At 43.6% G+C, this 26,995-nt stretch overlaps 1 protein-coding gene across 5 annotated transcripts in view; it reads right to left on the reverse strand.

Annotated features, from left to right (window-relative positions):
* plekha8 (pleckstrin homology domain containing, family A (phosphoinositide binding specific) member 8) overlaps positions 1 to 26,995 on the reverse strand; it is a 77,937-nt gene that overhangs the window by 35,368 nt on the left and 15,574 nt on the right. For 3 of the 5 annotated variants that reach the window (XM_072575019.1, XM_072575020.1, XM_072575018.1), the window contains exons 4-5: positions 26,309 to 26,442; positions 16,057 to 16,161 (exon numbers count right to left, since the gene is read on the reverse strand). In XM_072575019.1, the coding sequence (XP_072431120.1) occupies positions 16,057 to 16,161; positions 26,309 to 26,442 (239 nt within the window). The remainder of the gene's footprint in view (positions 1 to 16,056; positions 16,162 to 26,308; positions 26,443 to 26,995) is intronic. The other 2 variants (XM_072575022.1, XM_072575021.1) reach the window with 1 other exon arrangement.

Below are 26,995 nucleotides of genomic sequence, written 5' to 3' on the forward strand. Positions count from 1 at the left end.
AGGGCATGAGAGAGGAACTGACGAAAATAGACTGGAAGCAGAGCCTAGCGGGGAAGACAGTAGAGCAAAAAATGGCAGGAGTTTGTGGGTATAATTGAGGACACTGTACAGAGGTTCATCCCCAAGAAGAGAAAGATTATCCAGGGAGGGATTAGACAGCCATGGTTGACAAAAGAAGTCAAGAAATGTATCAAATAAAAACAGAGATCCTATAAAGTGGCCAAGAGCACTGGGAAATCAGAGGATTGGGAAGGCTACAAAAACAAACAGAGGATAAAAAAAGGGAGAAATAAGGAAGGAGAGGATCAAATATGAAGGTAGGCTAGCCAGTAATATTAGAAATGATAGTAAAAGTTTCTTTCAATACATAAGAAATATACAACAGTCAAAAGTAGACATTGGGCTAGAAGGCTCGTGATGGGAGATAAGAAATAGCTGGAGAACTTAATAAGTACTTTGCATCGGTCTTCATAGTGGAAGACATGAGTAATATCCCAACAATTAAAGGGAGTCAGGGGGCTGAGTTGAGTATGGTTGCCATTATAAAAGAGATAGTGCTGGAAAAGCTAAAAGGTCTTAAAATTGACAAATCTCCTGGCCCCGATGGGCTACATCCTAGAGTTCTGAGGGAGGTGGCTGAGGAAATAGTGAGGCGTTGGTTGAGATCTTTCAAAAGTCACTGGAGTCAGGGAAAGTCCCGGATGATTGGAAGACCGCTGTTGTAACCCCATTGTTCAAGAAAGGATCAAGACAAAAGATGGAAAATTATAGGCCAATTAGCCTAACCTCGGTTATTGGTAAAATTCTAGAATCCATCGTTAAGGATGAGGATTCTAAATTCTTGGAAGAGCAGGGTCAGATTAGAACAAGTCAACATGGATTTAGTAAGGGGAGGTTGTGCCTGACAAACCTGTTGGAATTCTCTGAAGAGGTGACAAGTAGGTTAGACCAGGGAAACCCAGTGGACGTGGTTTATCTAGACTTCTAAAAGGCCTTTGATAAGGTGCCACACGGGAGGCTGCTGAGCAAGGTGAGGGCCCATGGTGTTTGAGATGAGCTACTGATATGGATTGAGGATTGGTTGTCTGACAGAAGGCAGAGAGTTGGGATAAAAGGTTCTTTTTTGGAATGGCAGCCGGTGACAAGTGGTGTCCCACAGGGATCAGTGTTGGGTCTGCAGCTGTTCACATTATATATTAATGATCTGGATGAAGGGACTGGGGGCATTCTAGCGAAGTTTGCCGATGATACAAAGTTAGGTGGACAGGCAGGTAGTACTGAGGAAGTGAGGAGGCTGCAGAAGGATCTAGACAGTTTGGGAGAGTGGTCCAGGAAATGGTTGATGGAATTCAACGTGAGCAAATGCAAGGTCTTGCACTTTGGAAAAAAACAATACAAGCATGGACTACTTTCCAAACGGTGAGAAAATTCATAATGCCAAAGTACAAAGGGATCTGGGAGTGCTAGTCGAGGATTCTCTAAAGGTAAACATGCAGGTTGAGTCCGTGATTAAGAAAGTGAATGTAATCTTGTCAATTATCTCAAGAGGGTTGGAATATAAAAGCACCGTTGTGCTACTGAGACTTTATAAAACTCTGGTTAGGCCCCATTTGGAGTACTGTGTCCAGTCTTGGGCCCCACACCTCAGGAGGGACATACTGGCACTGGAGCATGTCCAGCGGAGATTCACACGGATGATCCCTGGAATGGTAGGTCCAACATACGAGGAACAGCTGAGAAGCCTGGGATTGTATTCATTGGAGTTTAGAAGATTAAGGGGAGATCTAATAGAAACTTCCAAGATAACACATGGCTTGGAAAGGGTGGACGCTAGGAAATTATTTCCGTTAGGTGAGGAGACTAGGACCCATGGACACAGCCTTAGAATTAGAGGGGATAAATTCAGAGCAGAAATGCGGAGATATTTCTTCAGCCAGAGAGTGGTGGGCCTGTGGAATTCATTGCCGCGGAGTGCAGTTGAGGCCAGGACGCTGAATGTCTTCAAGGCAGAGATTGATAAATTCTTGATGTCACAAGGAATTAAAGGCTACGGGGAGAATGCGGGTAAGTGGAGTTGAAATGCCTATCAGCCATGATTCAATGGCGGAGTGGACTCGATGGGCTGAATGGCCTTACTTTCACTCCTATGTCTTATGGTCTTATAAACTTCTATGAGGTCATTCCTCAGCCTCCAACGCTCCAGGGAGAACAGCCCCAGCCTATTCAGCCTCTCCCTACACTTCAAACTCTCCAACTCTGGCAACATTCTTGTAAATATTTTCTGAAGCCTTTCAAGCTTCATGACATCCTTTCAATAGGAGGGAGACCAGAACTGCATGCAACATTCCAAATGTGGCCTAACCAAAGTCCTGTACAGCCGCAACATGACCTCACAACTCCTATACTCAATACTCTGACCAATAAAGGAAAGCATACCAACTGCCTTCTTCACTATCCTCTCTACCTGCTACTCCACTTTCAAGGAACTAAATTTAGATAAATGTAAGTACAACCATAATTTTGTCCCAAATCAAAAATGCCCCCCCCCCTTTCTATATCCTGGAACATTAAGCTGCCACTCCTGTCCTTCCCTGAGCCACGTTTCTTAAATCGCCATTATATTCCATCCCATGGTCCCAACCATACCCTGAGTTCATGTCTTAACTGTCAGGCCTCTTACATTGAAATAAATGCAGTTTAATTTATCAGTCCAACCTTATTCTCTGCTTTGTTCCTGCCTGCTCTGACTGTTTGACTCTCTCCTTTTCCCAATTGCACCCTTTTCTCACTATCTCCCTGAGCACGTCATACTACTAAATGCTATCTATGCACCTTAACAATCTATAGACCTGGAAAATAGCATAGTCTTGCTGCTCTAAAAACACTATTCCAGGATAACCTAGTATCTATGTTTTATGTTTTTAAAGTTTAATCAAGAGACGGATCTCAGTAAAGCAATAAAAAAACTACTCTAAATCACTATTGTAGATTTAACAAAAATAAGCCACTTAGCTGCTACCCTACATAGGCTTCTCCAAAGTCAGCTGTGAATTTCACTATTTGTTTATTTTTCTTAGAAGGAACTCCAATGTCCAAAAGATACTTGTCACTGAACAGCAGAAGCAGTCAGCTGTGCAGGTTCACTGTGCAAGTTTACTTCTCCATTTTTTACCTCTCACTCGTCTCTGCTTTTTCAAGTGCTGTTGCTTTGATCCTTTTTTTCCCCAAAGCTGCAGCTTATAAAACAGTAAGCATTGCTCCAAAAATTCAAGGATATCAGCTCCAACACTGAAAAACCTGAAAAAAGAGCAGTCCTTACAGCCACAAAGTCTTCCTGTCGTCCATCTTGGATTACCCAGAATCCTTTTCATAGTTACACCCAAACTGATGCTCCTGAACAGCAGGCCTCTGTGCTCTGGTCCAAATATTCCTGCTCTGCCTTTTTTTAAACAATTCGTTTACACAATGCAAACATCACTGATAAGACTAGTATTCACAGCCCATTCATAATTGCCTCTGCAGAAATAGAGAACCTTCTCAAGCATTTCCATCACACAGTGAATGTAGCCCATTTTGATTATACCTATTTGTTACAACTGAGTCAGTGTTCTGAAATTGATCAGCAACAATTATAAGTCAACCAAAAATGTCTATACAGGTTTTCTTTCCTAAACGTGATATAAGAAACATGATGGATTTTTGCGACAATCTCGCAGTTCCCGGGTCTACCAATACTGGTCCTTTCCCTTTTTAAAAAATAAATTCAATTTTTTTTAATAACACAAGTTAAATTCCTCAGATAATTGGTCCAATGTTCTGGATTGTTAGGTCAGTAACATAACCACAATGCTACTATATCACAAGGTATTCTCAGCTTGTCAATGAATCCACGTAAACCCAGGGTCTCAGCAAGGAGTGTAGGATTTGGTTTAAGAGATGAGTTAAAGTGGGGTATAACATTAAGGTAGGAGGTATCTCCGATGAACTGTAGAATTGAGCAAAAATCCCCATTATCTAAAATACTGGACAAATGCCTGACCTCAGGCTGCAACAGAAAAAAAACAGAAGTTGCTGCAAAAACTCAGCAGGTCTGGCAGCATCTATGAAGAGAAATCAAAGTTAACGCTTTAGTCTGGTGACCCTTCCTCAGAACAGAGTCAGAATGATTTCAGTCTGGGACTATTGTTCAAGCTGGAATTCTAATTCACACCTCCAAACCAAGAGAATAATCTAACACTTGAGACTGAAATTAACTTCAACATCTTGGACTAACATTTTGGAACCTAACATTCAATTCAATAAATATTCATTCACATACATATGAGGCATTCAGCTTCAATCAGAATCAAGTTATATACTCTTAACTATCAGGATGTGGAGGTGTCTGTGTTGGACTGGGGGGAGCAAAGTTAAAAATCACACAACACTGGGTTATAGCTAGCTACCTGACAAAGGAGCAGCGCTCTGAAAGCTTGTACTTCCAAATAAACCTGTTGGACTATAATCTGGTGTTGTGCTTTTTAAATTTAACTATTAGGAAGCCAAATGACCTCAAATGAAACACCAGAAACACAATGGTAACACAGTTTTGAGAGGAGGTAACGGGGCACCCAGCTTGTGTAACTACTAGTCCTGATCTGAGGGAGAGTGAGAGCCTTTTCAACAACAAGAGTTTGCAAAGACAGCTTCCCCACAGGCCCCAGCCCCAACAACAGCTTTGAAACCAAGAATTTCAGAGGCCGAACAGAGAAGCTGAACCAGCAAGACAAACCAAGAGCATCATTGCAATAAAGGACATCCGAGAGGGGGAATGCCAACCAAGCGCTATCCGAACAAGAGCTTCCTGACAAAGGCCAGCCCTAAGCCATGAGAAATGATGGCAAGAGCCTCAGCAACCAGGTGCACTTTAAACCTGCATTTTCCTCAGGAGTGAGCTGAAAACTCTTGAGACCCCCAAAGTTTCCAACCTAGTTAGCAGGGAGGGAATGATAGGTGGTGACAATGCAGGCACCCCAGCGCTAGGAAGTTTCTGTGATTAAAGTTTCTGTGATTAAAACTGCTGCTTAGCTTCTAATCATGTTTAGCCCAAGCTTAATTTAACTGGGTATTTATTTACTATCCTCTGTATAGTTGATTGTGTCTATTTCACTGTTTATTACATTTACTTTTATTACTTATATTCTACTTCCATGTTGTATTTAATAAACACAGTGATTCTTTTGCCCTGAAACACCTGTCTACTGTCTTCTTCATGTCACATTCCTAAATAAGTCCAGTGTCAGAACCAAGGATCTGGGGGAGTTTCGAACCACCTAAAAATCAGCAAATTACCTATCACAAACCAGAAACCACAAGCCCCAAAACAGGATCATCCCACCCTTTGCCCAACATTAGCCCACACAGCTGAAGGTGGGGTAAAATACTACTGGGACTGCATGAGATCCTTACATGACTGTTAATTGACAAGTAAATTGTACCAATGTGGACAGGCTACCCAATACCACACCCCATCTTGCTGTAAGATTTCAGATGGGGTGTGGCAGGCAGATAGGGAATAGAAAGGATGTCCATTGGATTTTACATACCTCCTATCTTCAAAGTCTACAGCAGCCCACACAATTGAATTCCAATTCGGAATTTGGGTTAGCTTCACTATCACTTTCAATCTCCAGGAAAAGGTATTATCCTTTTTTTATTTGAAGATAAACATTAAAATCCTGGCTCTCTCAACCTCAAATTCAGCATCACCGATGGGAAGCTCAGTATAATGCCTTCTTTCATGATTGGAAAACAAACAAACAGCTACTGGCTTTCATTGTTTATTGTGTGGAAATACAAACTGCCCTATTCATAGGGATCCTTTTGTTAACTAAGGATGCTCTTTTGCGATGGCTTTGCTCTCAGTACAAATATATTTCGGAAACACATTTTCTTACATCATAGTCAACAACTTGTACCAGTCACTTGCTTCAGCCTTCAGCAGCATGACAACTTCATTTGATGTGCATAGTGTTTCCAGTGAATTCTAAGCTACAAATAATTTCGAATGGCATGCATGAGCTTTTATTTGTAATTGATTCAACTAGTTATTTCTGTTTGTTTCTGTTGAATTTCAGTAAGTGTTCACTCAAGCAATTTTGGATGTTTTGACTGTCACTTAAGAACTAAAATAACATGTATAGTAGAACATAGAACATAGAACAATACAGCGCAGTACAGGCCCTTCGGCCCTCGATGTTGCGCCGATCAAAGCCCACCTAACCTACACTAACCCACTATCCTCCATATACCTATCCAATGCCCGCTTAAATACCCATAAAGAGGGAGAGTCCACTACTGCTACTGGCAGGGCATTCCATGATCCTACGACTCGCTGAGTGAAGAACCTACCCCTAACATCAGTCCTATATCTACCCCCCCTTAATTTAAAGCTATGCCCCCTTGTAATAGCTGACTCCATATGTGGAAAAAGGTTCTCACTGTCAACCCTATCTAACCCCCTAATCATCTTGTACACCTCTATCAAATCACCCCTAAACCTTCTTTTCTCCAAAGAAAACAACCCCAAGTGCCTCAGCCTTTCCTCATAGGATCTTCCTACCATACCAGGCAACATCCTGGTAAACTTCCTCTGCACCCGTTCCAGTGCCTCCACATCCTTCCTATAGTATGGCGACCAAAACTGCACACAATATTCCAGATGCGGCCGCACCAGAGTCTTATACAACTGCAGCATGACCTCAGGACTCCGGAACTCAATTCCTCTACCAATAAAAGCCAGTACGCTATAAGCCTTCTTCACTGCACTATTTACCTGGGTGGCAACTTTCAGAGATCTGTGTACATGGACACCAAGATCCCTCTGCTCTTCCACACTACCAAGTAGTCTACCATTAGCCCAGTAATCCATCTTTTTATTACTCTTACCAAAGTGAATCACTTCACACTTAGCTACATTGAACTCCATTTGCCACCTTTCTGCCCAGCTCTGCAGCTTCTCTATATCCCGCGGTAACCTGCCATATCCTTCCTCACTGTCTACAACTCCTCCGACTTTCGTATCATCCGCAAACTTGCTCACCCAACCTTCTAACCCTTCCTCCAGGTCATTTATAAAAATGACAAACAGCAATGGTCCCAAAACAGATCCTTGCGGAACACAACTAGTGACAGCACTCCAAGATGACCCTTTGCCATCAACTACTACCCTCTGTCTTCTTCCAGAGAGCCAATTCCTAATCCAAACCTCCAACTCACCCTCAATGCCATATCTCTGTATATTCTGCAGTAGCCTACCATGGGGGACCTTATCAAACGCCTTACTAAAATCCATATATACCACATCTACCGCTTTCCCCTCATCTACCTCCTTCGTCACCTTCTCAAAGAATTCAATAAGGTTTGTGAGGCACGACCTGCCCTTCACAAAACCATGCTGACTATCCTTGATCACATCATTCTTATCCAGATGTGCATAAATCCTATCCCTTACAATTCTCTCTAAGACTTTGCCCACAACAGAAGTGAGACTCACTGGCCTATAGTTACTAGGATTATCCCTACTCCCCTTCTTGAACAAGGGAACCACGTTTGCTAGCCTCCAGTCCTCTGGCACTACTCCTGTCGACAAAGAGGACACAAAAATCAAGGCCAATGGCTCTGCAATCTCCTCCCTTGCTTCCCAGAGAATCCTAGGATAAATGCAATCAGGCCCAGGGGACTTATCTATTTTCACCCTTGCCAGAATTTCCAACACCTCTTCTCTACATATCTCAAAGCCATCCATTCTACTTATTCGTGCCTCAGTATTCATATCGACAACAATGTCCTGTTCCTGAGTGAATACTGACGAAAAGTATTCATTCAGCGCCTCCCCAATCTCTTCAGCCTCCACATGCAACTTCCCATTACTATCCTTGATTGGACCTATTCCTTCCCTAGTCATTCTTTTATTCCTAACATACCTATAGAAAGCCTTAGGGTTTTCCCTAATCCTACCAACTAAGGACCTTTCATGTCCCCTCCTTGCTGCTCTTAGCTCTCTCTTCAGGTCCTTCCGGGCTACCTTATAACTCTCAACCGCCCCTATTGAACCTTCACGCCTCATCTTTACAAAGGCCGCCCTCTTCCATTTAACAAGGGATTCCAACTCCTTATTAAACCACGGCTCCCTCACATGACCCTTTCCTCCCTGCCTGATAGGTACGTACTTATCAAGGACACTCAATAGTTGCTCCTTGAACAAGTTCCACATATCAATTACGCTCTTGCCTTGGAATCTACTTTTCCAATCCACACATCCTAAGTCATGCCTCAACGCATCATAATTTCCCTGCCCCCAGCTATAACTCTTGCCCTGTAGTACACACTCATCCCTCTCCATCACTAGACTAAAAATCACCGAATTGTGGTCACTGTCCCCAAAGTGCTCACCTACCTCTAGTTCTAATACCTGGCCTGGTTCGTTACCCAGAACCAAATCCAGTATGGCCTCACCTCTTGTTGGCTTATCTACATATTGTGTCAGGAAACTCTCCTGCACACATTGCACAAACACTGACCCATCTAACGAACTTGAGCTATAGCTTTCCCAATCAATATCAGGAAAGTTAAAGTCTCCCATAACAATCACCCTATTACTGTCACTCTTCTCCTGAATCATCTTCGCAATCCTTTCTTCAACGATTCTAGGACTATTCGGAGGCCTGTAAAAGACTCCTAACAGGGTGACCTCACCTCTCCTATTCCTAACCTCAACCCAAACTACCTCAGATGGCAAATCTTCATCCATCTTCCTTTCCACCGCTGTAATACTATCTTTGACAAGCAAAGCCACACCCCCCCCTCTTTTACCCCCACCTCTGACCCTACTAAAACATTTAAACCCTGGAACCTGCAACAGCCAATCCTGTCCCTGATCTAGCCATGTCTCCGTAATAGCCACAACATCGAAGTCCCAGGTACCAACCCACGCTGCGAGTTCACCTACCTTATTTCGTATACTTCTGGCATTAAAGTATACACACTTCAAGCCACTCTTCTGTTTACAGGCACCATCCTTTAAGATTGATGCCATATTCCTACCCTCCCTACACTCCAGGTCCTGCACCCTAAAGCTACAGTCTGGGTTCCCATGCCCCTGCAGAGTTAGTTTAAACCCCCCCCAAGAGCACTAGCAAACCTCCCCCCAAGGATACTGGTGCCCCTCAGGTTCAGGTGCAGACCATCCTGTCTATAGAGGTCCCACCTTCCCCAGAAAGAACCCCAGTTATCCAAGTACCGAAATCCCTCCCTCCTGCACCATCCCTGTAGCCACGCATTTAACTCTTCTCTCTCCCTATTCCTCGACTCTCTATCACGTGGCACGGGTAACAAACCAGAGACAACAACTCTGTTCGTTCTAACTCTGAGCTTCCAACCTAGCTCCCTAAAAGCCTGTCTAACATCCTCAGCACTCCTACCTATGTCATTGGTGCCAATATGGACCACGACTTCAGGCTGCTCCCCCTCCCCCTTAAGGACCCGGAAAACACGATGCACAAATATTTCCACTTCATGCTCAATATTTGCACCAACCTTCAATGAATGAATGAAACATGCCTATAAAAAAACAAATTTCACTCCGTCTGGTTTTGTAGGAACTATGTATCCATATTGTAGTTCATCACAAATTTACTACATTTCATAATTGTTTAAAATTTCCATTGTTGCTAAATTTTAATATTTTACAATTAATTTAATGGAAATTTCATTTGTTTTATATCTTCCTTCAAAACATTGTTATTTAGTAATTTCCTACTCTTGTCCAAATTGACACATTCACATTGCCTGAGTAATCCAACTGTATTGCTGCCCACTGGTTTAAACTTGAGGCAGCTACTTAAGTTGCTTTTCACACTGTCTCAGGAATGTGTTGATTTCCATTTCAAGGAGGAGCTTGTAAATGACACTTTGCTTTCTTCTGCCAGTTTACCTCCTACTGATTAAACTACATTCTAACTTAAAATAACCACATTGAAAATGCAGTCAGTAGCAAGGCAGCATATAGGTTTGGCCCGGTTAGCTGCTTTATCACAATCTAAGTCAACACTTCTGCATTATACCAATCATTTGGAGATGCCAGTGTTGGCCTGGGGTGTACGAAGTTAAAAATTACACAACACCAGATTACAGTCCAACAGGTTTAATTGGAAGCACTCACACTAGCGCTGCTCCTTCATCAAGTGGATGTGGAGTACACAATTGTAGGACACAGAATTTATAGCAAAGGTTTACTGTGTGATGTAACTGAAATTATACATTGAAAAATACCTTGATTGTTTGTTAAGTCTCACATCTGTTAGAATGGCCATGTTAGCTTCACTTCTTTCATATGTAAATCACGAAACATTTTTTAAAAGTTACATTCTCAGGTTAACTTTAATAATTGGTGTCAGCCAGATAATGTGTTAAAGGTGTTAGCACCCTGTGTGCTGTTGCCTGTGCCGTAATGTTTACACTGATTCTAATCTAAAAAATGAGTTAACAGAGTCTTACATGGATTCATGCAGTTTTTGAGCAAAGTACAATGTAACTCTGCAAGTACAAATTCAACCCACAAACGTATGTGTGTGTGCGCGCGCGCGCTTAGATGCAGCTTGTGATTCTTACATACACTGATGAGAAACCAGACAGTGATAACTCTTATTTTGAACAGCAGAACAGTTACCTGGCACTTCCACCCTCTATCCACAAAGAGTAACATCAGCAAAACATCTTCATCAGATCATCATGGTTGCTCTCTAATTAACTCTGAAGATATTACACTCGTGCACTCTGGATCTCACTGACACCTTACATGGTAATGCTCCTGCCAGGTCGTTCTCTGCCCAGGGACACACATACACCCCCTGCATCTGCACAAGATACATCTCAGGGCTCTTAGCTAGCTCTCTTAGTGTTCACTGATTTGTGCTTACACATACATTCCCAGCATCTCGGACTTGCCTTGACTTTTAGGACTGCCAGAAAGCTTATCAGTGAGTCTTGATTGCCAGTACTTAGCTGTCAAGGAAGTGGACACGTTGCTGTACATCTGTGTCACATCCACATCGTGTGCCAACAACTAATATGGCAAATACCTGTATGTGCTCCACACATGTGCAGCAGTCTTCGGGACAGTCAACGGGGTTTATGGTCTGTCTGGGGGGGAGCTACTGCCATAGTCCATCAAGGGGATCATCCAATCTCAGACCAGGTAGCTCGCTATGGACAGTCAGCCACCATATGCAACCAGAGTTCCAGTCTGGGGATTGAGCTACAGTCAGCCCTGCAGATAAGGTCAAGCAGTCTGGGTGTTACAGGCAATTCAGTCCAGGAGCCATGAAGGCATCAGTCTGAGAGCTGCACCTTGCATAGTCAGGGCTGACTTCAAAAGACAAACTGAGGGCGGTGCTTAGGCCACGAGCAGTTCTAGGGTTATGGGAAGTAAACATCAGGGGTGGTTCTCAGAGGGTTGTCCATGCAATGTCTTTGGAAGTGTAAAACCTCCCTGTCAGGACTGGAGCTATTATGTTGGGCTGCAGAGGGCACAATAATAGTGAAGAAGGGTAACTCCAAATTTAAACTACAGACGCAAGGTACTAGAAGACTGGAGAATAGCCAATGTGGTTCTTTTGTTCAAGAAGTGAAATAGAGATAGTACAGGGTTTATTTGCATTTGGAGAAGAATGAACTTATTAAGGATAGTCAGCATGGCTTTATGCAGGGGAGCACGTATCTCACAAACTTGGTTGAATGTTTTGAGGAAGTAACAAAGATGAATGACAACAGGAAGGCTGTGGATGTTGTATACATGGACTTTACTAAAGCAGTTGACAAGGTCCTTCATGATCAGCTGGTCCTGAAGATCAAAATGCATGGAATCTATGGTGAGTTGGCAAGTTGGATACATAACTGGCTTGGCCATCAAAAACAGAGGGTAGTTGTGGAGCACTGTTTTCTGACTGGAAGTCTGTGACCAGTGGTATTCTGAAAACGTGTTGCTGGAAAAGCGCAGCAGGTCAGGTAGCATCCAAGAAGCAGGAGAATTGACGTATCGGGCATGAGCCCTTCTTCATGCCCAAAACATCGATTCTCCTGCTTCTTGGATGCTGACCTGCTGCACTTTTCCAGCAACACATTTTCAGCTCTGATCTCCAGCATCTGCAGTCCTCACTTTCTACCAGTGGTATTCTGCAAAGATCAGTGCTGGGATGTTGGAGGCTGAGGAGCAACCAGATAAAAGTATTTAGAATTATGAGAGACATGGTGGTTAGTCAGTGTCTCTATCCCAGGGTGGAAATGTCAAATACTAGGGGAGCATAGAGGTGAGAGGTGGGGGGGTGGGGGAGTTTAAAGTAGATGAGCAAGGAAAGATTTTAAAAAGAAACAGAGAGGGTAGTAGGTGCCTGGAATGTGCTGCCAGAGGTGACGGTAGAAGCAGATACAATAGCAAAGTTTAAGAGGCATTTAGACACACATAAGAGGAGGCAGGGAATAGAGGGATACAAGTGAGGTACAGGCAAATGGAATTAGCTTAGAATAGCAATATGGTCCATGTAGACATGGTGGACCAACAGTACTTTTCTATGTTCTGTAAGGATGGATCTAATATAGCATGGAGAAACTGAGGACTGCAGATGCTGGAGATCAGCTCTGGAGCCCCGCCCCTCCAATCGCCACCAGGACAGAACCCCATTGGTCCTCACCTACCACCCCACCAACCTCCATATACATCGTATCATCCGTCGTCATTTCCGCCACCTCCAAACGGACCCCACCACCAGGGATATATTTCCCTCCCCTCCCCTATCAGCGTTCTGAAAAGACCACTCCCTCCGTGACTCCCTCGTCAGGTCCACACCCCCCACCAACCCAACCTCCACTCCCAGCACCTTCCCCTGCAACCGCAAGAAATGCGGAACTTGCGCCCACACTTCCCCCCCTTACTTCCCTCCAAGGCCCCAAGGGATCTTTCAATATCCGCCACAAATTCACCTGCACCTCCACACACATCATTTACTGCATCCGCTGCACCCAAAGTGGCCTCCTCTATATTGGGGAGACAGGCCGCCTACTTGCGGAACGTTTCAGAGAACACCTCTGGGACACCCGGACCAACCAACCTAAGCACCCCGTGGTTCAACACATCAACTCCCCCTCCCACTCCACCAAGGGCATCCAGGTCCTTGGACTCCTCCATCGCCAGACCATAGCAACACGACGGCTGGAGGAAGAGCGACTCATCTTCCGCCTAGGAACCCTCCAACCACAAGGGATGAACTCAGATTTCTCCAGTTTCCTCATTTCTCCTCCCCCCACCTTGTCTCAGTCCCAACCCTCAAACTCAGCACCACCTTCCTAACCTGCAATCTTCTTCCTGACCTCTCCGCCCCCACCCCCACTCCGGCCTATCAACCTAACCTTAACCTCCTTCCACCTATCGCATTTCCAACACCCCTCCCCCAAGTCCCTCCTCCCAACCTTTTATCTTAGCCCACTTGGCACATTTTTCTCATTCCTGAAGAAGGGCTCATGCTCAAAATGTCGATTCTCCTGCTCCTTGGATGCTGCCTGACCTGCTGCGCTTTTCCAGCAACACATTTTCAGCTCTAATATAGCATGGTAAGGCACAGGTATTAGAAGAGGAGGAGGGATTCACATGTCACTAACATCCTGGTTTCAATGGGAGCAGTGTATAGTGATAGTAACATTGGCAATGTCATAGCCAGGTGTCGAGACGGAATAATAAGAGATATTGACTGTCAAGTAAAAGAGGGCTGAAGGAGCGGACAGGAACAGCTACACAAAAGGGTAGAATCCTTGGAAGAACCCTTCCACAATGAGCAGCAGGGGAAATTCTGAATTTCTGGCAGAGCTACAACTCTCTCTCAGGAGCTTGGCCTGAATAGCATTCCACTGCAACCAAACCTGAACGGTGGAGTCAGGATGAAGCTGGCTGCCAGCACACTGTCAGGGAGCAGAATAAACTGGTTTCATTTACAGGAGTAGGTTGCACCTCTGAGCGAAGTAAGGCTCTTCAGGAGGCAATCAGGCATCGATACATTCAATGATAACTCACCTCTCCATCAAATTATTCTTCACGTGTAACCCACGCACGAACCAACAGAGCATATTAGAAATCTCGACCACAAGCAAGCATGGATGTGTCATAGATTGAGGATTAAATTGTCAGAATCAATGACAGGGCAAAAGTGGGTACTGCAGATACTGGAGATCAGAGTCAAGATTAAGACCATAAGACCATAAGATATAGGAGTGGAAGTAAGGCCATTCGGCCCATCGAGTCCACTCCGCCTTTCAATCATGTCTGATGGGCATTTCAACTCCACTTACCGCATTCTCCCCGTAGCCCTTAATTCCTTGTGACATCAAGAATTTATCAATCTCTGCCTTGAAGACATTTAGTGCCCCGGCCTCCACTGCACTCCGCGGCAATGAATTCCACAGGCCCACCACTCTCTGGCTGAAGAAATGTCTCCGCATTTCTGTTCTGAACTTACCCCCTCTAATTCTAAGGCTGTGTCCATGGGTCCTAGACTCCTCGCCCAATGGAAACAATTTCCTAGCGTCCACCCTCTCCAAGCCATGTATTATCTTGTAGGTTTCTATTAGATCTCCCCTTAATCTTCTAAACTCCAATGAATACAATCCCAGGATCCTCAGCCGTTCCTCGCATGTTAGACCAACCATTCCAGGGATCATCCATGTGAATCTCCGCTGGACATGCTCCAGTGCCAGTATGTCCTTCCTGAGGTGTGGGGACCAAAACTGGACACAGTACTCCAAATGGGGCCTAACCAGAGCTTTATAAAGTCTCAGTAGCACAATGGTGCTTTTATATTCCAACCCTCTTGAGATAATTGACAAGATTACATTCACTTTCTTAATCACGGACTCAACCTGCATGTTTACCTTTAGAGAATCCTCAACTAGCACTCCCAGATCCCTTTGTACTTTGGCTTTATGAATTTTCTCACCGTTTAGAAAGTAGTCCATGCTTGTATTCTTTTTTACCAAAGTGCAAGAAGTCGCATTTGCTCACATTGAATTCCATCAGCCATTTCCTGGACCACTCTCCCAAACTGTCTAGATCCTTCTGCAGCCTCCCCACTTCCTCAGTACTACCTGCCTGTCCACCTAACTTCGTATTATCGGCAAACTTCGCTAGAACACCCCCAGTCCCTTCATCCAGATCATTAATATATAACGTGAACAGCTGCAGCCCCAACACTGATCCCTGTGGGACACTGCTTGTCACCGGCTGCCATTCCGAAAAAGAACCTTTTATCCCAACTCTCTGCCTTCTGTCAGACAACCAATCCTCAATCCATACCAGTAGCTCACCTTGAATACCTTGGGCCCTCACCTTGCTCAGCAGCCTCCAGTGTGGCACCTTATCAAAGGCCTTTTGGAAGTCTAGATAGACCACATCCACTGGGTCTCCCTGGTCTAACCTACTTGTCAACTCTTCAAAGAATTCTAACAGGTTTGTCAGGCATGAACTCCCCTTACTAAAGGAAGAAATCTGTCTGCTAAAAATATAACCCAGGATGTGATCACTAAAGAAAGAGAAGCTAAAAGAGAGACTGAACAACAGAAGAATGAAAACAAGTCAAGTCTGGATAATAGCATGAGCAACCAGTGACTACCGAGCTCAAGGGCATGAAAGAAGATCCTGTGACTGAGGAGGTTGTAGAAGTCAAAAGCAACAAAAAGCTGCTTCAAGATAAGGATGTAGAGGAACGTCACGTCAGCAAAGAAGAGGCCAGAGAACCTAACTTCTTGGAGTGTGAAGAGCAGCAATCCAAACAAAAAACAGTTGAATTGCAAACTTCCAGAGACACGCGTGCATTAAATGAGCACATTTCAGAGAATGAGACAAAACTGGAAGATGTAGGTTTTTGGGATGGGGAGAAAAATGAAGTGGAGGAAACTGAGGAACTGTCAGTTGAAGAGCAAATCAAGAGAAATATATGTTATGAAGATCAGGATTAGATACTGTGGGTGACTTACACGATATTTTAATTGGTGATTGGCCTTGTGGTTCATAGGTGTCAGCATCAGCTCCAAACTTCCTGTTGTAAAGCGGTTTATTCTAAGTACCTGTATTGAATTGAGCTTTATATTGAAAATAAACATTAATTAAATTAGTTATATCGAGTGAGAAGCAAGAGATTGCTATTTTGTAGATGTTTTAAAAATTGCTTAATGCACATGTATGTCTGAAGTAGTACCTGTGTACACTTTGCAATCCTTCTCATTCTCAAGCACTAGATAACCTCTGAAAAAGCTAGACTTTGCTTGGTTAGTTAGTTTCTTTTAAATTGACAGTTAAAAGAACAAGTATGGAATCATGGAAGGTAGTGAAGCATTAATGCAAGGAAATTTTTTTTTCTGATACCACTTTTGTGTATCATCCACTATCTGGGCAGGGGAGATTGAGATTCAAAAGACTGTGTGCTTTTTAAAAAAAATTCTAAAAAAGTTAGAACTAAATGCCATTCCACATTGTATTAATTCCACTCCTTTAATGCTCCCTTCACATAACCTGCCAATGTTTATCATATAAAAGATGTATTGAATTTATCAAGAAATAATGGAAGCATTTAAGAACCAGAGTGTGTACACCTCAAATGGTAGTGATGGCAGAAAATGATACCTTAAGTTGAAAACAGCTGAGCATCTTCTACCTTGTTGCCATGCACTTGTCTACACATGAACCCAAGATTAGAGTGGTGCTGGGAAAGCACAGCAGGTCAGGGAGCATCCGAGGAGGAAAGTCGACATTTTGGGCAGGAGCCCTTCATCAGGAAGGGCTCCTGCCCGAAACGTCAATTTTCCTGCTCCTTCGATGCTGCCTGACCTGCTGTGCTTTTCCAGCACCACTCTAATCTTGACCAGAATCAAAGACATGCAGGTACAATCACAGGAAAAATGTGTGTGTGTGTGTGTGTATCTGATATATTGTATCACAGCCTATGATAAAGCCTCTTTTGTGTTAGGTCTGACTGCTCAGGAATCCCATCACTGAGAAGCTGTTCTGTTTCTGATGTTCCTCACAACAACCTCCAGCAGCTGCTGCAAAGGCTCCAGAGGGAGAAACCACAGCAGCAGATCCCTTCAGTGTGTGGAGGGAGACTGGGGAAAACCAGAAATTGTGGCCTACATAAACAATTTTGATTTGAATGTAGGAGGGTTGTTCCATTAGTTTGCAGATGGTACAAACATTGGTGGTGTGGTAAATAGTGAAGAGGAGAGCCTTAGATTACAGGCAGATATAGATGAGCCAGTCAGATGGGCGGGCCAGTGGCAACTGGAATTCAATGCAAATAAATGTGAGGTGACGCATTTGTGCTGGACAAACAAGACAAAGGGAATATAGAACAGGTAGCTAAAGTGGTTAAGGAGGCTCTGGGATAGCCAAGGAATAGAATTTAAGACCAAGGAGATCATGCTGGAATTGTATAAAATGTTGGTTAGGTCACACCAGGGAATTGTATGCTGTTTTGGAATGCACATTATAGGAGGGATATGATTGCACTGGAAAGGCTGCAGAGGAGATTTACCAGAGTTGCAGAGTTTTAGTTATGAGAACAGATCGAATAGATTGTTTTAGTTGGAACAGCAAAACTGAGGGGGCACATGATTGAAATTACAAGGGGGAATAGATCGGGTACACAGAAAGGAACTTTTCTCTTGTTAGAGGGATCAATGACCAAGGGAAAGAAGTAGGAGGTTTGGAGGGGATGTCAGGAAAGAAGTTTTCACCTAGAGGGTGATGGGAATCTGGAATTCATTCCCTGTAAGGGTGGTAGAGGCAAAAACCTTCCTAACATTGAAGTAGTATTAAATGTGCATTGCAATGTCATGGCCAAGTAATGGAAAATGAGTAGAATAGTTAGGTGCTTGTCTTTGACCAGTGCAGACTTGAGGAACCATGGGGCCATATTTTGTGCTGTAGGCTTGGATGACCCTAAATTGGAGTCCTCCTGACCGAACCACAGTGAAAGTGCATACTGAGAATGCCCTGAGGAATAACAGCTGAACTGTACTGCAACCAGTGCTCTGAAGGAGTGGGTGGCCATCTTGTCCCAGGGGCTATGAAGGTAACAACAATATTTAATTTTTATACAGCTGGCTCGTTCCAAGAATCCACTGGGGTACCTGTGTGGAATCTCCCAATCCTCAGCCCACAAATGGGCTAAGGATGGTACAAATGCAGTTTAAAAGACCATAAGACATCAGAGTAGAAGTAAGGCCATTCAGCCCATCGAGTCCACTCCGCCATTTAATCATGGCTGAAGGGCATTTCAACTCCACTTACCTACACTATCCCCGTAGCCCATAATTCCGTGCAAGATCACAAATTTATCAATCTCTGCCCTGAAGACATTTAACGTCCCGGCCTCCACCGTGCTCCGTGGCAATGAATTCCACAGGCCCACCACTCTCTGGCTGAAGAAATGTCTCCTCATTTCCGTTCTAAATTAACCCCCTCTAATTCTAAGGCTGTACCCACGGGTCCTAGTCTCCCTGCCTAACTGAAACAACTTCCCAGTACCCACCCTTTCTAAGCCATGCATTATCTTGTAAGTTTCTATTAGATCTCCCCTTAACCTTCTAAACTCTAATGAATACAATCACAGGGTTCTCAGCCGTTCATCATACGATAGGCCTACCATTCCAGGGATCATCCATGTGAATCTCTGCTGGACATGCTCCAGTGCCAATATGTCCTTCCTGAGGTGTGGGGCCCAAAATTGGACACAGTATTCTAAATGGGGCCTAACTAGAACTTTATAAAGTCTCAGAAGCACATCGCTGTTTTTATATTCCAATCCTCTTGAGATAAATGACAACATTTCATTTGCTTTCTTAATTACAGACTCAACCTGCAACTATGAGAGAATCCTCGACTAGCACTCCCAGATCCCTTTATACTTTGGCTTTTTAAATTTTCTCACCGTTTAGAAAATAAGGTCATAACTCATTATTTATTATTCCTTCGCAAAGTCAAACCTACAGCCCAAACAGTGGGGTTTTCCAACATCACTAGCTTTCCCAGGTACTTTCCAGGGTCCAGGGTGCTTTCCAACATACATGTCATATTGTGAACTCCACATTAAAACATCGCTAAGCTCATGAACAGTAAATCGTTTATATCAATCAATGTCCAACTGATCCACCACTATCACTGCTGCATCTTAGAGGGCTGTGCCCGATTTCCTGGATGCTAACATGATGCTCCTCCTCTTACACCATAAGAAATAGGAGTGGAAGTAAGGCCATTCAGCCCATCGAGTTCACTCTGCCATTTAATCATGGCTATAGGCATTTCAACTCCATTTACCCGCATTCTCCCCGTAGCCCTTAAATTCTTGATGTCACAAGGAATTATCAATCTCTGCCTTAAAGACATTTAGTGTCCCGGCCTCCACTGCACTCCGTGGCAATGAATTCCAAGGCCCACCACTCTCTGGCTGAAGAAATGTCTCCACATTTCTGTTCTGAATTGACCCCCTCTAATTCTAAGGCTGTGCCCATGGGTCCTAGTCTCCTCGCCTAACGGAAACAATTTCTTAGCGTCCACCCTTTCCAAGCCATGTATTAACTTGTAAGTTTCTATTAGATCTCCCCTTAACCTTCTAAACTCCAATGAATACAATCCCAGGATCCTCAGCCGTTCCTCGTATGTCAGACCTACCATTCCAGGGATCATCAGAAAATCCTCAACTAGCACTCCCAGATCCCTTTGTACTTTGGCTTTATGAATTTTCTCACCGTTTGGAAAGTAGTCCATGCTTGTATTCTTTTTTCCCCAAGTGCAAGACCTCGCATTTGCTCACATTGAACTTCATCAGCCATTCCCTGGACCACTCTCCCAAACTGTCTAGATCCTCTGCAGCCACTCCACCTCCTCAGTACTACCTGTCTGTCCACCTAACTTCGTATCATCGGCAAACTTCGTTAGAATGCCCCCAGTCCCTTCATCCAGATCATTAATACATAACGTGAACAGCTGTGGCCCCAACACTGAACCCTGTGGGACATCGCATGTCACCGGCTACCATTCCGAAAAAGAACCTTTTATCCCAACTCTCTGCCTTCTGTCAGACAACCAATCCTCAATCCCTGCCAGTAGCACACCTCGAACACCATGGGCACTCACTTTACTCAGCAGCCTCCCGTGTGGCACCTTATCAAAGGCTTTTTGGAACTCTAGATAAACCACATCCACTGGGCTTCCCTGGTCTAACCTACTTGTCACCTCTTCAAAGAATTCCAACAGGTTTGTCAGGCACAACCTCCCCTTACTAAATCCGTATTGACTTGTTCTAATTCAACCCTGCTCTTCCAAGAATTTAGAAACCTCATCCTTAACGATGGATTCTAGAATTTTACCAACAACCGAGGCTAATAAAGCTAATTGGCCTATAACTTACCATCTTTTGTCTTGATCCTTTCTTGAACAATGGGGTTACAACAGTGGTCTTCCAATCATCCGGGACTTTCCCTGACTCCAGTGACTTTTGAAAGATCTCAACCAATGCCTCCGCTATTTCCTCAGACACCTCCCTCAGAAATCTAGGATGTAGCCCAGGAGATTTGTCAATTTTAAGACCTTTTAGCTTTTCCAGCACTATCTCTTTTATAATGGCAACGATACTCAACTCAGCCCCCTGACTCCCTTTAATTGTTGGGATATTACTCATGTCTTCCACTGTGAAGACCGACACAAAGTACTTATTAAGTTCTCCAGCTATTTCCTTATCTCCCATCACTAGCCTTCCAGCATCAGTTTGAAGTGGCCCAATGTCTACTTTTGTCTGTCGTTTGTTTCCTATGTATTGAAAGAAACTTTTATTATCATTTGTAATATTACTGGCTAGCCTACCTTCATATTTGATCCTCTCCTTCCTTATTTCTCTCTTTGTTATCCTCTGTTTGTTTTTGTAGCCTTCCCAATCTTTTGATTTCCCAGTGCTCTTGGCCACTTTATAGGATCTCTGTTTCTCTTTGATACATTTCCTGACTTCCTTTTTCAGCCATGAATGTCTAACCCCTCCCCAGATAATCTTTCTTTTCTTCGGGATGAACCTCTGTACAGTGTCCTCAATTATACCCACAAACTCCTGCCATTTTTGCTCTACTGTCTTCTCCGCTAGGCTCTGCTTCCAGTCTATTTTCGTCAGTTCCTCTCTCATGCCCTCATAATTACCTTTATTTAACTGTAACACCATTACATCAGATTTTGCCTTCTCTCTTTCAAACTGCAGACTGAACTCGACCATATTATGATGGCTGCTTCCTAAGTGTTCCCTTACTTTAAGATCTTTTGTAAAGTCTGGTTCATCACATAGCACTAGGTCCAGAATAGCCTGTTCCCTTGTGGGCTCCATGACAAGCTGTTCCAAAAAGCCATCCTGTAAGCATTCCATGAATTCCCTTTCTTTGGATCCACTGGCAACATTATTTACCCAGTCCACCTGCATATTGAAGTCCCCCATGATCACCGTGACCTTGCTTTTCTGACATGCCTTCTCTATTTCCCAGTACATGTTGCGCCCCTGGTCCTGACCACTGTTAGGAGGTCTGTACATAACTCCCATTATGGTTTTTTTGCCTTTATGGTTCCTCAATTCCACCCACACTGACACCACATCATCCGACGCTATGTCATTCAGTGCCATAGATTTAATTTTGTTCTTAACCAACAAGGCCACCCCGCCCCCTCTGCCCACCTCCCTGTCTTTTCAATAAATTGTAAATCCTTGGATGTTTAACTGCCAGTCCTGAACCCCCTGCAACCACGTCTCTGTGATGCCTACCACATCATAATCATTCACGATGATCTGCGCCATTAGTTCATCTACTTTGTTACGAATGCTACGAGCATTCAGGTAAAGTGCCTTAATGCTAACATTCTTGTCATTAGAGATATTGGAGGTCATAAGATGTCCTAAGTTATCCTTCCTTTTTACTGCATTCCTAATCTGCCTCAAGTTTAAATCCGCCTGCACACATGCTATCCTGCTGCTTATCTATCCATTTAACTCCATACTCCCTGTCGCTTTCACTTTCCGTTCCCCCCAACTCAGAAGTTTAAAGTCCTACTGAACATCCTATTTATCCTCTTCGCTAGAACATTGGTACCAGATTGGTTCAGGTGGAGACCGTCCCAACAGTACAGATCCCCCCGGTTCCAAAACTGATGCCAATGCCACATGAAATGGAATCCCTCTTTCCCACACCAATCCCTTAGACACGTGTTTACTTCCCTAATTTTCTTATCCCTATGCCAATTGGCACGTGACTTGGGCAGTAATCCGGAGATTATGACCCTTGAGCACCTGTACTTCAATTTCCTACCTAGTGCTTGATAATCCCCAAACAGGTCCTCCACTCTAGCTTTGCCTATTTTGTTAGTCCCAACGTGGACCACAACAAGTGGATCCTCCCCCTCCTGCTCCAATATCCTTTCAAGCCAGTCGGAGATGTCCCGCAACCTGGCACCGGGCAGGCAACACACCACGCGAGACTCCCGATCCGGCTTGCATAGGATACTATCTGTCCCCCTAATTATAGAATCCCCTATAACCACTACTTGTCTTTTTGCTCCCCCCTCTTGAATGGCCTTCTGCACCATGGTGCTGTGGTCAGTTGGCTCAGCTTGTCCAGAGCCCTTTTCCTCATCCGTTTAGGGAGCAAGAATCTCATAGCTGTTGGACAAGGTCAAGGGCTGAAGCTCCTGCACTCCTGAACTCAAGTTCCCCCTGCCTGCCTCACTTACAGTCACACTCTGATGTCCCTGATCAGTAATTGAATGTGAATTACTTAATCTCCCAGGTGTGACTGCCTGATACGTTTCAACTTCCTGCCTCTTTGAAAGAGCCAAATACCATACATGGATGGCTGCAGGGAGACACCACTACCCTCACTAAACATGAGCTCTGACTTCCTTCCAGAACCCAGTGGGCGGCACGGTGGCACAGTGGTTAGCACTGCTGCCTCACAGCGCCAGAGACCCGGGTTCAATTCCCGCCTCAGGCGACTGACTGTGTGGAGTTTGCATATTCTCCCCGTGTCTGCATGGGTTTCCTCCGGGTGCTCCGGTTTCCTCCCACAGTCCAAAGATGTGCAGGTCAGGTGAATTGGCCATGCTAAATCGCCCATAGTGTTAGGTAAGGGGTAGATGTAGGGGTATGGGTGGGTTGCGCTTCGGCGGGGCGGTGTGGACTTGTTGGGCCGAAGGGCCTGTTTCCACACTGTAATCTAATCTAAAAATAAAACCATTGACCTGACACAGAATGCAGGTAGGATGCAATCACCTCTTCCACTTCGGCCTTTCGGGAACAGACAACTGGGGTCCTCAAGAAGAGGATCACTCATGCTTGGATCACTCAGGAGGGGCCTTGCAGTATACTCTGGATAGAGTGTGCTGCATAATCCTGTCACCTGGAGCAGGTGGAGAGAGGTATTGTGGAAGCTGAGGCACTGGAAGAGTGGCAACAGTCTTCCGAGGAGGAAGACAAAGACATTGAGCAGGAGGAAATTCACTTCAGCATCATCAGGTGCAACACGCCATACAGAATTGAATGTACACACGTTTTTCAAGAGAATTAAGACATTATTTACCAAAAGAGAAAATGCTGGAATATCTCAGCAGGTCTGGCAGCATCTGTAAGGAGAGAAAAGAGCTGACGTTTCTAGTCTAACTGACCCTTTGTCAAAGCTAAAAGAAGGGAGATATAGGGAGGTACTTATACTAGGCTGAGAGAAGGTGATCGTTGGATGCTGCCTGAACTGCTGTGCTCTTCTAGAACCACTAATCCAGTATTTGGTTTCCAGCATCTGCAGTTATTGTTTTTACCCTGAGAGAAGGTGAATCATGGCTCCAGAAGCAAAGGTAACAGTAAAGAGATGATAATGACAGTGCATAGAGAGATTATAGGGAGATTAGGAGCTGTGAATGACCAAGGCTGAAGCCAGTGCTATGTGACAAAATATGTGGGGGATGGTGGTGGGGGGGGGAGAACCAGAGGCAAAATGGAAAACAGGGGAGATGGGTAGCAAAGGGGGAAGAGGAGAGAGAGGAGAGGAAAAAGGTGATGAGAGAGTGGGGAGCGAGAGAAAGAGAGACGGAGAGACAATCAACAAATATGAGGTACAGCACAGTGAATATATATAAAAAAGGTAAATAAAATAAAATTACGGAGCAGAATGAAAACAGAAGGGTTGAGATTGAATAATCATCTGAAGTTGTTGAATTCAACAACTTCAGATGATTATCCCATCTCGATCCCTCTGTTTTCATTCTGCTCCGTAATTTTATTTCATTTATTTTGTTTACCTTTTTTATATATTTTTTAAAATATTTTTTATAATCTCTCTATGCACTGTCATTATCAGCTCTTTATTGCTACCTTTGCTTCTGGAGCCATGATTCACCTTCTCTCGCCTAGTATAAATACCTCCTTATATCTCCCTTTTATTTAGTTTTGACAAAGGGTCAGTTAGACTCGAAACGTCAGCTCTTTTCTCTCCTTACAGATGCTGCCAGACCTGCTCAGACTTTCCAGCATTTTCTCTTTTGGTTTCAGATTCCAGCATCCGCAGTAATTTGCTTTTACGAAGAGTTATTCAGTTAGGTTAGATATTGTGTTGTTGCATAGGTAAGCAGTCCCTGTTTCACAGCAAAAGCAAATGTGGTTTCTTTGTTTGGTGTTTCCTTGCCTTTCCTGTTTTGCAGGAAATTACTGTTAACAATTGGTTGAACACATTGTAACTTATGTAAGATGTTCCCACATGCAAAAATGTCAACATTGTATGACCTGATGGGTGTTAGGAAGAGCAAAGCAGTCATTCAGGCAGCATTATAACATTGCATGGTGCGAAGGAAAACTAGCTACTGAAGCTTGAGTCATGGTCATGTAACTGAAAACCATCTACTTGATGTTTCTATGACCTTTATCAGTTTGATAGGCCATCCATTAACCTTCCCCACCATTGTTCAGCCTTCAATGAGTGCTGTGATACAGACTGTGAGATTTATATATATTTTTCAGTACCATTAAGTCTGAATTTTGAATTAGTGGCAGGTGGATTTTCTGAAGTGTAATGGTTTGCTTGTAGATGTTTCTGCAGCCACGGTGACTTATTTTAAATATCTAGCAAAAATAGCTTTCAGAACTAAATGGAGGGTTTATGACAGAGCAAGGTAAACAACTGAACATTAGGGCTTGATTAAAAAAAGACACAGCCAGATCTCTGTCAGAGAAACAGGGTAGAACTTTCTTTTCTAGGTCATATCCCTAATGATGATGGCTGCAAAGCACAGTGCAAGGGACAGTTTCTGGTTTGCAATGTTTGAAGTGGTGTGCAGCTGTATTTCAAATCTGCTACCCAGGTGACATGACCATCGGAAAGTACCAGCACTGAAGCACTTCCATCTCTGCTGCCACATGACTGAACGAGGATGCATTATTAGTGAAGTGAGAAGTGGCCATTTGGGTGAGAAACGTCATGGTGGGCCATGGTAACATCACCATGCCCCTCTATACTACATCCCAAAAGTAACACTTCCATATAAAATGGGAAAATTCAGTCCCATAGTATTATGTGAAGAATAAGTTAGTTATTCCCATTGTTCTAGTCAATATTAGTACCAAATAAACATCACAATAGATCATCTGGTCTTTGATTTAGCACCGTTTGTGTGGCCTTGTGTCCAAACTGGCAGCTACTTTGTCCAAATGACAATAGTGACTATATTTCAAAGTATTTCCCTGCCTGTGAAACACTGTTGCCATGTCCCACGTTCAAGAAAAATGCAAGTTTGTTCTTATCGTGCAAAATTTGATTAGATAAGTAGACTTGGGAAATGGTGCTATCAGAACAGGATGGACAAGCACGATTTGAACTATTTGTTGGATTGGAGGGCAAATGATAACAGGGTACTGGCCGAACTGAATGGCCTTCCAGAATATTGTCACTTCTGTTTATTTTGATGGTCTGTTTATTAATGGTATCTTTTCCCAATGGCTAGAATTGCTGTTAGCCTAATTCTTTTAATTGTGTTTAACCAAGTTCTGCTGCAGTGTTTTGTTTCCACTGAGTTATTGAACATCCCATTCGATTAACTTGGCCATTCGCTCAGAAAAATAACTAACCTTCAAGATACTACATGTATTAGAAAAACATTAGCAGCAGTAGGCATATCTATTAACTAATACGTACAATGCAATGCCACAGAATTAATATGTACCTCTGTATCAGTTGGGTTCGACTGGTTGGATTGTGCACTCTCTTTTAGGTTATTCACTTGATGGAGGAGAAGATCACAATACAATCTCAGCTCGGAGACCTTCTTTTTCAGGGATTCAGTGTTTTCACTTATTTCTTTAGTTTAAAAAAAAAGGAACTTAATATCAGTTGCTTTCCCTTGAATTTTCTATTAGCCAACTATGCTCTCACAGCATTATATCTTTTACAAGAGAAATTGTTTGAAGTTTGTATCCAAATAGATAACAGCAAATCTTGCAAAGGTAACTTTTCCTGCACCAACAGTTCACAAGTTTTCTAAATTATCACATAGCAATTTTCAAGCCTTTGGTCAGAAGTGGTTATCCTTTATACAAAGAAAAACCCAGATAGTATTGTCAGATTATTCATTCACAGGAAGATATCTGAACTCAAGTCCGTCCCCTCCTTACTCAGAATCCACATTGGTAAACTTCATTAGTGAGCAAACAGAGGCAGGCATATTGTATATAGATACTGGATTAGTGGTGCTGGAAGAGCACAGCAGTTCAGGCAGCATCCAAAGAGCAGCGAAATCGACTAATCCAGTATTTGGTTTTCAGCATCTGCAGTCATTGTTTTTACCATATTGTATATAGAGGCTACCTACATGGTTCCTGAGCTTTTCAGGAATCAGAATTGAACAAAAATG

This window comes from Chiloscyllium punctatum, chromosome 8, assembly GCF_047496795.1.
Source record: "Chiloscyllium punctatum isolate Juve2018m chromosome 8, sChiPun1.3, whole genome shotgun sequence".
NCBI lineage: Eukaryota > Metazoa > Chordata > Chondrichthyes > Orectolobiformes > Hemiscylliidae > Chiloscyllium > Chiloscyllium punctatum.